We start from the raw sequence: 14,731 nt of genomic DNA, 5'->3' as shown, positions 1-14,731 counted from the left end.
AATAATAATAATAATAATAATAATAAAAGGGGCTTGCAACTTCCATTATTTTAATGACCCATCATCAATTTCAGACCGGTGGGCGTCGGACACCCAGCTGTTAGCAGCTCAGGCAGCGGCTGGATGTAGATAGTGTTTGTGGTACACTACAGCTCCATCTCACTGTTTAGTGGCCACTATGGGTACTGCAGATTAGCTTCCTATGCAAGTAATAGGAGCTGATCTGTAGTTCCCGTCAGTGGCCAATCAGTGGGGTGGAGTTTACATCCGGACCTCCGCATCCTGATATTGATGACCTATCCAATATAATAGTATTGGAAAACCCTTTTAAATATCATTATTATCATCTTGACGACGTCACTGACATTTTAATATTATAGAAATATAAAAAAAAAAATGATAACTATAAAAATAGATCTAGATATTAAAAAACAATTATTGTGTACAATATAATAAATAAAATAAATAATAATACCTTATAATAAAAATGGTAAAAAATATAATAAATAGAAAATTGTATAATAATAATAATAATAATAATAAAAGAGACTTTCAACTACTATTATTTTAATGACCTATCATCAATTTCAGACCGGTGGGCGTTGAACACCCAGCTGTTAGCAGCTCAGGCAGCGGCTGGATGTAGATAGTGTTTGTGGTACACTACAGCTCCATCTCACTGTTTAGTGGCCACTCCGGGTACTGCAGATTAGCTTTCTACGCAAGTAATAGGAGCTGATCTGTAGTTCCCGTAAGTGGCCAATAAGAGGCGGAGCGATGGTGTTCTGTTTACATCCGGACCTCCACATCCTGACCTCGCCAACATAATAGTATTGAAAAATCCTTTTAAATATCATTATTATCATCTTGACGACGTCACTGACATTTTGACATTTTAATATTTTAGAAATTATAAATATAAAAATAGATCTAGGTATTAAAAAACAATTATTATGTACAATATAATAAATTAAAGAAATAATAATACCTTATAATAAACATTGTAAAAATATAAAATAAATACAAAAATTGTATAATAATAATAAGTCTTAGTATTGTTGTAAAGAGAAAGAATTGCTGCAAAAGTTCAGGAGATGTTAGCCTCGGAATAATGATAATACAATATTATATAAAATATTATATGTAAATTAAAGGATTATTTCCAAAATATGAAGTTATCTCCTATCTACAGGACAGGGAATAATTTATTGATCGCTGGGGTTCTGACAGCTGGGACCCCCCAACAATCTACAAGTCCAAGCTCAGCAGAGCTCCGCCTTCTGGATAGGGGATAACTTTATGTGAATATTTCACATTATATTTAAAAAAAAAAAATGAAATCAAAATAAAATGGGAAAGAAAACAAAGACATCATTAGTGATTATAATCTATAAATTCATATATTTAAATAGATTAAATAATTAAATAATGAGCTATTTCAGCATCAAATAAATATAAACAGTATTTCTCTTGGATTATTGTTTAAATTTACATATAAATAATAGTAAAAATACAATTGTCCGGCTTATGGCCCAGGTTATGTTTTCTTATATGTTAAAAATCTATACTTTCTGGATATATAATTACAGCATTTTTTAAGGCGGAACAATACTATTGCCGAAGTATTGGCCTAAGTATTAGTATCATGACAAAAAATGCCTGTATAATATAGTGGTACAAATTAATGTATAGATCTTTTTTAAGGTAATTTTAACCAATAAAGATCATCTTATACTGCATAAAGCAATGATACTGAAGATGGTTCTTTTCGTGGTCACGTTACCTCGTTCGCCAGCTGAGATGCATACTTGAAATGGTTAAACAGAGGCGTATCGGCGGTGTATATGAATTTTGACTTAGTCTTTTCAAAGGACTGACGGTACTTGTACTGAGGAAGAAAGGAAAGAAAGAAATAATTCACCAGGTTTTCTTTATTAGCCAAAATATTCTATACCTATACACTGCGTGCAGAATTATTAGGCAAATGCGTATTTTGATCACATGATACGTTTTATACATGTTGTCCTACTCCAAGCTGCATAGGCTTGAGAGCCAACTACCAATTAAGTAAATCTGGTGATGTGCATCTCTGTAATGAGGAGAGGTGTTGTCTAATGACATCAACACCCTATATAAGGTGTGCTTAATTATTAGGCAACTTCCTTTCCTTTGGCAAAATGGGTCAGAAGAGAGATTTGACGGGCTCTGAAAAGTCCAAAATTGTGAGATGTCTTGCAGAGGGATGCAGCAGTCTTGAAACTTCCAAACTTTTGAAGCGTGATCACCGAACAATCAAGCGTTTCATGTGAAATAGACAACAGGGTCGCAAGAAGCGTGTTGGCCAAAAAAGACGCAAAATAACTGCCCATGAATTGAGGAAAATCAAGCGTGAAGATGCCAAGATGCCATTCACCACCAGTTTTGCCATATTTCAGAGCTGCAACGTTACTGGAATATCAAAAAGCACAAGGTGTGCGATACTCAGGGACATGGCCAAGGTAAGGAAGGCTGAAAAACGACCACCTTTGAACAAGAAACATAAGATAAAACGTCAAGAATGGTTCAAGAAATATCTTAAGACTGATTTTTCAAAGGTTTTATGGACTGATGAAATGAGAGTGACTCTTGATGGGCCAGATGGATGGGCCAGAGGCTGGATCAGTAAAGGGCAGAGCTCCACTCCGACTCACACGCCAGCAAGGTGGAGGTGGGGTACTGGTATGAGCTGGTATCATCAAAGATGAACTTGTGGGACCTTTTCGGGTTGAGGATGGAGTGAAGCTCAACTCCCAGACCTACTGCCAGTTTCTGGAAGACAACTTCTTCAAGCAGTGATAGAGGAAGAAGTCGGTATCGTTCAAGAAAAAAATGATTTTCATGCAGGACAATGCTCCATCACATGCATCCAACTACTCCACAGCGTGGCTGGCCAGTAAAGGTCTAAAAGAAGAAAAAATAATGACATGGCCCCTTTGTTCACCTGATCTGAACCCCATAGAGAACCTGTGGTCCATCATAAAATGTGAGTTCTACAGGGAGGGAAAACAGTACACCTCTCGGGACAGTGTCTGGGAGGCTGTGGTGGCTGCTGCACGCAATGTTGATCGAAAACAGATCAAGCAGCTGACAGAATCTATGGATGGAAGGCTGTTGAGTGTCATCATAAAGAAAGGTGGCTATATTCATCACTCATTTTTTTGTTTTTGCATGTCAAAAATTTTTATTTCTACATTTTGTGCACTGATATTGGTTTACCTGGTGAAAATAAACAAGTGAGATGGGATTATATTTGGTTTTTATTAAGTTGCCTAATAATTCGGGACAGTAATAGTTACCTGCACAAACAGATATCCTCCTAAGATAGCCAAATCTAAAAAAAAAACACTCCAACTTCCAAAAATATTAAGCTTGGATATTTATGAGTCTTTTGGGTTGATTGAGAACATAGTTGTTGATCAATAATAAAAATAATCCTCTAAAATACAAATTGCCTAATAATTCTGCACACAGTGTAGATGTAATGATTATTAGAGAGCTTCCCAATGGGGAACTGTTGGCAGTGGTGGTCTAAAGGAGGGGCAGGTAGGAAACATTGGTTTATGATAAAGGCTTATATCATGTCTGGTCCTTATAGTGTAACTGTCATTTCAGAAGAACTTGCAGCAGAATGTCTGTGTCTGCCTCTAGCTCCACCCTCCTCCCCTTACCATAGAATGTTATGCGCACCAACTGTCATAGCTCCTCCCTTCCCCATTGAATGTTATGTGCACCAACTGTCATAGCTCCTCCCTCTCCATTAAATTTATGCACACCAACTGTCATAGCTCCTCCCCTCTCCATAGATTGTTATGCGCACCAACTGTCATAGCTCCTCCCCTTCTCCATTAAATGTTATGTTCACCAACTGTCATAGCTCCTCCCTCTCCATTAAATGTTATGGGCACCAACTGTCATAGCTCCTCCCCCTCTACATAGAATGTTATGTGCACCAACTGTCATAGCTCCTCCCCTCTCCATAGAATGTTATGCGCACCAACTGTCATAGCTCCTCTCCATAGAATGTTATGCGCATCAACTGTCATAGCTCCTCCCCTCTCCATAGAATGTTATGCGCACCAACTGTCATAGCTCCTCACCTCTCCATAGAATGTTATGCACACCAACTCTCATAGCTCCTCTCCATAGAATGTTATGCGCACCAACTGTCATAGCTCCTCCCCTCTCCATTAAATGATATGTGCACCAACTGTCATAGCTCCTCCCCTCTCCACAGAATGTTATGCGCACCAACTGTCATAGCTCCTCCCCTCTCCATAGAATATTATGCGCACCAACTGTCATCTTCAATCTCAGTAACGGGAAAATATGTCTGAATACAGATTTTACCCATGGATGTAGCTACAATTTTTAGTTAACAGGCACGGGAGCTGGTATAGGGCCCAACGGTCAAAGTGGCCCACGTGATGAGCCAGGAGTGATCCGAGTGGATGATGGAAGGAGAGAATGAAAGCAACAGTGAAAAATTGCATGCAGATTACTGGCTGACCAAAGTAAGGAGAAGAAGACACAAGGGGCAAAGTGGAGACCACAAAAATATAATGTCTTGAGTTGCTGGCTACAGATTGATTGTTCAGTTATTTTGTCCGAAGGTACAGATTAACTTGTCGCAACGACTCTCGCAGACCATCCATGTCCCAAACTTACCCCACTGTAAAGTTCTTTGTTCTGTCCGGCAAGAGCAAAATCAGGGGTGTCCCAGGCGTAGCAGCCGATACCCTTCAGCCAGGTCAAATCTTCTTTGTACTTGAACTGCCGGCAAAAATATATATATATAATTGCTATTTTATTAATATACAGTTCTTATGCTAATTCTTTAGCCACAGATCAGATGATTTAGATTGATTTTAGTAGCACATTAGGGTTAGTGTTAAATAGTAATATATTCTCATCTGAATTTCTGCTGATGATCCCAGTGATCATCTGCCCAAGTTCATTCTGTAATGAAGTTTTGTTGTTAGACTTATATATTGGGAATATGTCTTAAATTTATATATTATATACGTTCTTGATATTAATTTAGATTTTCTTTCTGCCTGGTTAAAGCATAAGGATTGACTAGGAATATGAATGGGCCACGGCATATTATATCATTGTCTCTTTGCTTGTCTTCTTTGTTCCTTTTTTTATTGCATTGTTTACAATGTCCTGTTATTTATACAATTCAGAGAGAATCCAATCAACCTAACAACTCTTCACGCTGTCATTTTCTCTCTTTTAATTAGCTTTAGTTGTGAAGAGCTTTTAGCTTAGAGCAGAACCCAAATTCAATTAGTTCCATGGACTGAACATTAGTGTTTGCGTTGTTATTATTATACTGATTCCAAATTTCGGAAGATTTGCTAGTAAAACCATAAAGCTGTAAAGTGCCAAAATAACACTGCCAGACAGACAGATAAAGGTAGACTAAGGGTTCATTTACATGTCCAATTTTCTCGTACGAGTGCTATCTGTGGTTATCACGGGTAGCATTCGTACCTATGATATTCTATGGAGCCATTCGCATGTCCGATTTTTTTTCTCTCAGAGGAAAATAACGGAGACATGTCCAGTTTTGATCGGATCAAAATTAGCAAAGCAAGTCAAATTGGACTGCACTCGGAAGTCATCCGAGTGTGGTTCGATTTTCACGGATTGTCAGAATGGAGAAGGTGGATAAAAACTTTTTATTTTCTTTCTCCACGTACAAGAAAAATCGATGACCAAACTCAAAGTCTGATCAGAATAATCAGTCCATTTTTCTCATACGTGGACGAATTGGGCGTGCGAATGAGCCCTTACACAGATTCCCTACCCGACCGAGCGCAAATCGATAATGTGACAAGGTGATCGGCGCTGGTTTAGTGGCCCTTTTAAATGGGCCGATGCACACTATATAGAGAGGAATGAATGATAACGCAATTTTTCGTTCCACATACAGATTGCATATTGTCGGCAACATAACCCCTGCTTACAAGGAAAGATAGGTAGCTGAAAACAAATATTTTTAGGCACACAAAAAATGCAATCAGCTAATGATAATAATCACATATTTTATAAAAGCTCCATAGCTTTCCATTCACCAGGTGGTCAAAGTGTCATTTTGGCCTTCATCAGGCCGGTAGGCAATGGCACAAAGCTATTTTACCTGTACAGGAGAGCACAGCAGCAAAATATAACACGCATTATAACTTTTGGACAATGGGACTTTAAAGGGATTTTCTCATTTTCGATCTTCAGGAGCACACTGCTCTCTGGCCACCCGGCTTCCTGCTTGCCGGGGAGCGATGCGCTCCTGAAGCTTGACAGATCGATCAGCGGCACGGTCAGTTGGACTGATCTTTGTGCTATCCCAGGCAGCTTTGCATCTGCAGCATCAGAGGAACGCAGGGACACTAAAGATGTCTGGATACAGTGATCTGGCCATCTTCAGAGCTGCGCCTTGCAAAAAAATCTTGTAAGTGCTGCTCTTGCTTAGGAAACCGGCTACCTATGAAAAAGCTGCAGAGGTGGTCGGCAACCTAGGCAAAGAGCATAAACTATAGAATTAAAATTCCCTCCATTCTTGAGAATGGAGAGGATTTTTAATAAGATGGAAATTGCAAAGTTGCTTGTTTCTACAAGCACTTTGTGATTGTACCCAATTATGTACTCCACTGTATGCCTATATCCCTTTAATAAAAACAATTAATTGGGGTACCATCGATGGCTTGTCGAAAATACAACTATTATCAATGTATATTCATGAAACCTGTTCTACTCACATCACTAACTGAGTCTGTGACGGCACGATGATGGAAGTACTCGGGGCGGTCGGGGATGGATCTCCAAAGACCCAACTGGCTGACATACTTCTCTTTATATTTTACCTAAAGAAAAAGCAACATGAGAAATATAAAAATGTGAGACTATATTACAACATGTTAAAATATTAAGCCAGTTGGATGTACACATATTTACTTACATCACTGATGTCGTCAGTAACCTTGCGATGATAGACAATATCCAGCGCGTCTTTCACGGTGTGGTACTTGCCTTTGGCGCGTTCAAAGGTTTCCTTATAGCGCAGCTAAAAATAGGAAAAAATGTGATGACTATTTCATTATAAATAATCTCATTTTATCAATTAGTTCAGTATCTGTATTTTTGTCCTTGAAGATCTCGCTGATTGCAATCATAGAAGATAGGTTCAAAGTGGATCAAATAATGAATGAAAGGTGAATGGTTATATTGAATTTTATTTAATACATTTTTGATTTATTGAAAATAATTATTTTATAGAAAATAACTTGCCTGTTCAGATTTAATTCTATTATTGTATTACTTTTAATAATTACCTATTTAATTTACAGATCATGGCAGAAATTTATCAAGGTCTGCTATTTGCCACTTTAGACTGGGTTCACACTATGAGCATTTGGTGGAGAAGTTACGCTCATATTTTCAAAATGTATAATCTGCAACATTTTGCCTTTGCAGTTTTAATTATGGGCTGTAGCTCAGTGGTTAGAGCAACAGCCTGTGAACATTGGTATGCACACTGTGATGTGAGTTCAAGTCCCGGGTCAGACCAGATAACAGAAGGGAAAAGAGGTGAATATATAATTTAATTTGTGTACAATTGGGGGAGGAAGGTTGAACTTGATGGACCTAGGTCTTTATTCAACCTACGTTACTATAACTTAATTTTGTCCACATGTTGCGTTTTTTTTTATTTTGTGCATTGAAATTGTTTGTTTGTTTTTTTTGTTGCGTTTTTCAAATCCACAGCATGTCAATACTATGTGCAGAATCCGCGCGGATTTCTCCTTCTGCAAAGTAAAGGATAAAATCTGCACCAAGTTTGCATCAAAATCTGCATGTAATAAAAAACTGTGCCAAATTTGTGTGAACATAGCCTGACTTGTGTAAAAAAAAAAAAATATGCAAAATTGGCTTGGATTGGGTTTAGCACACCTTAATGTAGCAAGCATCTGTTCAAGACTAAAAAATACAAGTCTTGGTAAGTTCTCCCTGTATCTGCAAATACTAGGGGATAGCGGATCTGTATGTTAGATCCTTCAGGGGGGCCCAGGCTCTTACACAATAAGGCTATATGCATATGGAATTATTTCAGGAGTTTTTGGAGCAGAAACTGAGGACAAACTAAATCCTCTTCCAAATTTCAAATTTCTGGTCACAAACTTGGAGTTTTTATTCAGTTCCTGCTCGAAAAACTCAGCAAAATGACTCAGTGTACATATACCATAAGGGTATGTTGATGCAGAGTATTTTCTTATTCAAAAATATTTTGAGGCGGATCTGCTTCAAAATCCACATTAAAGAGTAAACAAAGAGTATTTGAAGCAGTTTTAGATGTGGATGTTCAAGTGGATCTACTTCAAAAATCCACAGCAAAAAAAATCTCCGTAAATATACCCTAAGGTTATGGGCACAGGGAGTCTTTTTAGAGCGGAAACTCTTAAAATCCTCATCAAAAACTCAAAACTTCTCAAAAACGTGGCGTTTCCACACAGCTTCTGCTCCAAAAACTCTCCAAGAAACTTTGAAAAAATTTCTAAGGGGATGATTCATAATTAACCTCTTAGATCTTCTGATGAGAAGTCTAAAGTTTGTGTTGAAATTAAACTTGGATGTCCTGTACAGATAAAGGGTTGTCCCTCAGAATAATTTCCTCTGGTGCACCCAATGAACCCCAGTCCAAGACTTTTTATGGATAAACAGCATATACATAAGACACCAGTGGTCAAACACAAGACTTACATCACTAGAGTTGAGATAGGCTTTCTTGGCTCGCAAAATTATGGGAGTATCAGCAACTGTTATGTATTTGTGCTTCAATTTTTCGTATTGCGCTTTGTATTTTCTCTGAAAAAGAGCAAAAAAAAATGGAATAGAAATCACCGCTCTGAGTATAAAATTTATAAATATATCTAATATACAAATATGCTCCGGCCATCTGTCTTTATATTAAACAGGTTAATAAGAAGTAGGTGAGCATGACTGCAAGATCAGACTACACGTTGATTGTTTGTAGTCTGTTACCATGGAGACACATTGTAGCATACCTGGCGGCGTTCTTGCATGGTGTTCCATCTCTCATCATGCAAGATCGCAAACTTCATCTCCCGCCCAGCTTCCTGGTCTGGCTTCTTTCCTTGTGCTCTGCTCTGCTCCACTTTGGCTGCATAGGGCGACGCCCGCTGAACTTCCTGTTTCTTGTACCTGCTGCGGACACGCCCCTGTTGCACCTTCAGCCTATTGCTGTCCATCTTTGGGTATTTATACCACCTTCTTCCTCAAGATGGCGCCTGAGCATTGTTTCTTGTCAGTTGGCTTTTTGTCTCTGACATGCCAGGTCCTATCCTGTTTTCCTGCCTGTTTTCCAGTTCTGTGTCTGAACTGTGGTCTGTTCTCGTGAACACGCTTCTTGCCTGTTCTTTCGCCTTCTAGGGGCCGTATTCCTAGATCTACCTGTCTGTGCCTTGCGGTATCTGTTCCCGTCTGAACAGAGTCCTGTTTGTGTCTCTGCCTTGCGGTATCTGTTCTCGTCTGAACAGAGTCCTGTTTGTGTCTCTGCCTTGCGGTATCTGTTCCCGTCTGAACAGAGTCCTGTTTGTGTTCCTGCCTTGCGGTATCTGTTCCCGTCTGAACAGAGTCCTGTTTGTGTTCCTGCCTTGCTGTCTCTGTTCCCGTTCCTCTGTTCCCTGTTGTCTGTGCCTCGTTTCTACTTTAACCTTGTCTCCCTTTTCCCTCTATGTCTGTTTTCTGCGTCTTTCTGCAGAGTCTGAACCCGCTCCTAAATTCCTTCTCGTCGTCTCTGTACCTCTGCTGTGAATTTAGTGTACGCTCGCTACTTCTATGTAAGTACTGTGCGTGCTTCTGGTTCTGCCTTTCCTTCTCCGTCTGTTGTTTGTGAACAGAGTCCTATCCCCTTGCCTTGTTTACCGCTCTGCGGTGTCCACTCTGCTCCTGCTTAGCTTGCCGCTCTTGCGGTTTCTGCTCTGCTCCTGCCTTGTTTACCGCTCTGCGGTGTCCGCTCTGCTCCTGCTTAGCTTGCCGCTCTTGCGGTTTCTGCTCTGCTCCTGCCTTGTTTACCGCTCTGCGGTGTCCGCTCTGCTCCTGCTTAGCTTGCCGCTCTTGCGGTTTCTGCTCTGCTCCTGCCTTGTTTACCGCTCTGCGGTGTCCGCTCTGCTCCTGCTTAGCTTGCCGCTCTTGCGGTTTCTGCTCTGCTCCTGCCTTGTTTACCGCTCTGCGGTGTCCACTCTGCTCCTGCTTGCTTGCCGCTCTTGCGGTTTCTGCTCTGCTCCCGCCTTGTTTACTGCTCTGCGGTGTCCGCTCTGCTCCTGCTTAGCTTGCCGCTCTTGCGGTTTCTGCTCTGCTCCTGCCTTGTTTACCGCTCTGCGGTGTCCGCTCTGCTCCTGCTTAGCTTGCCGCTCTTGCGGTTTCTGCTCTGCTCCTGCCTTGTTTACCGCTCTGCGGTGTCCGCTCTGCTCCTGCTTAGCTTGCCGCTCTTGCGGTTTCTACTCTGCTCCTGCCTTGTTTACCGCTCTGCGGTGTCCGCTCTGCTCCTGCTTAGCTTGCCGCTCTTGCGGTTTTCACTCTGCTCTTGCCTTGCTTGCCGCTCCTGCGGTTTCTGCTCTGCTCTTATCTTGCTTACTGCTTCTGCGGTTTCCACCCTGCCCTGCTTCTGCCCGCTGCTCCGGCAGTCCTGTCCTGCCCTGCTTGTGCTCGCTGCTCCTGCAGCCCCGTCCTGCTCTGTTCTTGCCCACCGCTTCGGGCGTTCCCTCTCTGCTGTGGTTGTCTACCGCATCTGCGGTTCTGTGACCCAGTCTGTACTGGGTCTTAACCTCTCTGTGCTCCAGCCCGTCCTTTCGGCCAGTACCTCCCTGCCTGCATACTCGCCTGTATCCACCCATCTGCATACCTGCCGTGTTTGCTTACATCCACCAGTCTGTGCCAGCCTAACCTGCCTGTTCCAGTAATCCCAGTGTGGGTCAACCCCCGTGTCCGGAGTTTGACCTGGAGTAGCACCTGGTCCCTCTGCCCGGTTTCTCCCTGGTGCACTGGCGTCGTATGCCGTCATGCCACCTTGGTCGGATCGGCCAGATACTTAGTCACGCCCCTCCAGGCACTCTCCGGTCCATGGTCCAGTGGAACCACAACACCCGCACACGCCAGTCAGTCCGGGCGTGTGCATAACACACATAAATCTGTATTTTAAATCATTTACAATTAAATACGGTTCCATGAAATCATATTTCAGCTTTGAGTTCCTACCTCGCTGGTCAAATCCTTGACATGTTTGGCCAGTGTGAGGGCTGTAGTCTGTCCATCTGCATGGTGGTGGGGTCGTTCTTTGGTTGCCACCTCCGAGTACAGGTACTGTGGTGTAAATCAGAATCACATGACAATCATATATATATTAAAGATTGCGACATAGTAAACGCATTACAATATCTTCAAAGTCCGATCTGTTACCTGGCTCTGCAATTCTTGTCCTTTCTTTGCTCTGATGAAGTCAGGAGTATCCAGAACTGGCGTATAAATTGATTTTTGCTTGTTACCATCTGCCCGGTACACAAACTAAAGAAGAAATAATAGGAAGAAATGAATGCTAATTCACAAATTCTATGCTAATGAAAACCCTAATAATAATTTCATATTTATGTGTTTATCCTGAAGTTTTGAAGATGTAGAAAATTAAAGGAGTGGTCTCATCTTGACAACCCCATTATAAACTGAGGCTAAGGCTTCCCTACGGAAGCCGCTGTGGATCATACTCTTCCCCGGTGAAGGGCAAAAATTAGCTGACCGCCTTATAGGATGTCCATAGGCTTTAACTTTACTAGAGCTTGGTGAAATTTGATAACCACTTTAAGCCAATAAAAATTCAGGAAGCGCAATAGAATATATCCTATACTATAAATTACTTTTCTGTGATAAAAATCCACTACGTAAATTTTTCGGAGTTCAAAATGTAAAATTTAAAAAAAAAAAAAAAAAAATTAACTTTAAAGATGACCCGTCACAACGTGAAAAGTGGCCATTTTTTTTTATCTTACTTTATTCCCGCTGCTCCCCTGAGTATCACATTTTTTTTCTTCTTTAACAGTTCCAGATATATGGGCTTTTATATTTAGTAATAAATGTTATGGTCTTTTTTCATGTGGGAGTGTCTCACAGGGTAATTATGCACAGCAGTCTACACACACGCCCCAGAGGATCCAGTGGGCCATGCTTCTTTTCATAAAGGCCACAAAAATTTGGCCAAAATAAAGAGGCCCATATAGAGCAGAAAAACTCTTTAAAAATAAGTTCCTTTTATTTGCATTCATATAGAGTTAAACCTTTTTCGGTCCTGGTACAGACCTTCATCAGAACTGAATGCTTTAGGTATGGAACTCCCAGAGTGTGGGACTGGCGTCGCTTGAGGAGAGGATCATATCTCAGGAACTGTATGACGGATTTCCAAAAAAAACACAAAAAGCGCAATACTGATGGGAGTAACGGGAATAAAATCAGAGTAAAAACTGGCCACCTTTCACCAGGTGACAGGTCCTCTTTAAGCAGATGTTTACCTTAAAATGTTTTGCCCAGTGTGCAAAATCTACAAAAAGGTCCACCATATATATATATAATTATGTCATGCCATATAATAAAATGTAATGAGGTAGTTTTGAGTTTTGTATAGCATGTTTACCGCCATGATAGGTCATTGTGCCAATATACCCGCCCACATTCTTACCAACGTTGGTGTTGGTAATTTAGGGTCCTTAAATCTCGCCCCAGTTACGTCCCTAATACCATTTGGAAAAATCCATTTGTGGAAGGGGTTTGTGAAAATCCAGTCCCTTTTTGATCCATGACTCCGACATTTGGACTGGACTGTTTGCAAACAATTGGGACAAGAACAGCAAGTTCTGGGAAGTTGGCATGTTAGTAACCATTTTTGAGCTGTTGTTCTTTTCTTGGCCCAATGAGCTTCCCAGTAATAGAGGCGTAATTAGGAATTCTATCTCTGCACTACATATAGCTGTTCTATTCTTTTTAAGCTTCATCATAAGACAAAAATTACACTGTTATTAATATCAACATCTTGCCTGGCTGAGATGTGTCTTCAATTCCTGTACGGTTCTGTATTCGGGTGTATCCAAGACCACAGAGTATTTATCCCACATCTTCTTGGCTGGTGTGGTGTACTGGTAATGGGACTGATGAAAGAGACATATAAACCAGTATGTTAGTATTACAGTGGTGGTAGTATTACAATGAGACTATATTGAGTAAGAATTTTCACCTACCCATAGTTTGCGGAGGTCACGCGCCCTCACCATGTCCGGGGTATCGTACATGAAGCAGCCCAGGCCTTTCAGCCATTGTAAGTCTTCCTTGTACTTATTCTAATAGACACAATTAGACATTGATTGGTGAGAAATGGATGGGTAATCAGACTTGGATGATGTTTAGGTTGACTGGGACCTCCCAGGAGAACATGACTTACATCGCTAGTTATTTCTCCAACATAGCGGCAGTGAATGGTCTGAGGAGTAAAGGGCATGGAGATCATATGGCCTTGAAGTTTGTGGTAGTCGGATTTGTACACCAGCTGCAAGAAAAAGTAAGGATAATTGAAGAGTTCAGGGTTGGCTGAACATTTGGAGGCAATGACTGCAAATCTCAACCTTTATTAGCTTACATCACTAATAGCGTCCTGCGTGGCTTTGACTTGACGGATTTCTGGGGTATCTGGAGTGGTGTGGATCTTATCCTTCTGCTTGTGGTACAACTGTCTGTAGAGCCTCTGAAAGACAAGAAAGAGAATTTGACAATGGGTTGGAAAATCATTCATATTTCATTGGTTTAGTCGAAAACAGTTTTTCAATACCCTAACGGGTCCTCCTGTTGTGCATCATTATCTTTAATCTTAAGCTGAAAACGGACAGAAACAACATCTCTTGCTCTGGAGGACTCAACGTGTCCATCCATTATAATGGCAGCCCATTAGTTTAAATAGTATCTGTGTAATACTTAATTTCTCCTGCGGGAGTGCAGTAGGGAAACTTAATATTTACAGTTGAGTTCCCCTTCATATTACAGCTGATTGTTGGAAATCTGGTCAATTAGAAACTCAGTAATAAGCTTAACAACAGAGGCCCCAAAGTGATCAACCCCATTTTTAATAAAAACTATAATACAAGTGTCACATCTCTACCAGGACCCGCTCTTGCAACCCCTGCTTCTGTCGCCAGGCACCACGGTATTCATGGCGCCGTGGGCACTGGTGATAGAACAGACGTTGAAATCAGAAGCTCTGGATGACACTTAGATTTGGGTGGCTGGGACCTGCAGTGCCCTCCAGTCTGGCAGTATGGGTGTGTGTGCTGTCCAGCTGGAGTTATCAGCTCCCTGCTCTTGCCAATTGGAGAGCACCACACTCTACTTAACCTTCCAGCTTACTGCTGGAAGCAGCCAGATATAGCTTTGTGCTTTCCTGGTTTAACGCTATGGTTTCTGCTCCTGTGTTTTAGTTGTGCTTTCCTGTTTTGACCTCGGCTTGTGTATTGACGCTTCCCCTGGCTGCCAATTTTGGACCATTGCTGCCCTCTTTGTTTTGATGCAGCTACCTGACTATCCTTCTAGCCAGCTTGCGCCACCGAACAGCAGCTGACTACCTTGCCCAGGGACCCCTGTG

The 14,731-nt window shown here is 41.2% G+C and overlaps 1 protein-coding gene across 25 annotated transcripts in view; it reads right to left on the bottom strand.

The window, feature by feature from the left end:
- The window catches only part of NEB (nebulin), a 203,011-nt gene that overhangs the window by 52,154 nt on the left and 136,126 nt on the right, over positions 1–14,731 (bottom strand). For all 25 annotated transcript variants that reach the window (XM_073647182.1, XM_073647185.1, XM_073647188.1 and 22 more), the window contains 11 exons: positions 13,736–13,840; positions 13,541–13,645; positions 13,341–13,439; positions 13,140–13,250; positions 11,518–11,622; positions 11,317–11,421; positions 8,800–8,904; positions 7,001–7,105; positions 6,801–6,905; positions 4,705–4,809; positions 1,784–1,888 (listed from right to left, as the gene is read on the bottom strand). In XM_073647182.1, coding sequence (XP_073503283.1) covers positions 1,784–1,888; positions 4,705–4,809; positions 6,801–6,905; positions 7,001–7,105; positions 8,800–8,904; positions 11,317–11,421; positions 11,518–11,622; positions 13,140–13,250; positions 13,341–13,439; positions 13,541–13,645; positions 13,736–13,840 — 1,155 coding nt within the window. The remainder of the gene's footprint in view (positions 1–1,783; positions 1,889–4,704; positions 4,810–6,800; positions 6,906–7,000; positions 7,106–8,799; positions 8,905–11,316; positions 11,422–11,517; positions 11,623–13,139; positions 13,251–13,340; positions 13,440–13,540; positions 13,646–13,735; positions 13,841–14,731) is intronic.

Source organism: Phyllobates terribilis, unplaced genomic scaffold (genome assembly GCF_046119375.1).
Source record: "Phyllobates terribilis strain yellow unplaced genomic scaffold, ASM4611937v1 Scaffold_9__5_contigs__length_417890890, whole genome shotgun sequence".
Taxonomy (NCBI): domain Eukaryota; kingdom Metazoa; phylum Chordata; class Amphibia; order Anura; family Dendrobatidae; genus Phyllobates; species Phyllobates terribilis.
The sequence above is the reverse complement of the archived record's forward strand: the minus strand, read 5'-3'. Positions and strand labels throughout refer to the sequence as shown.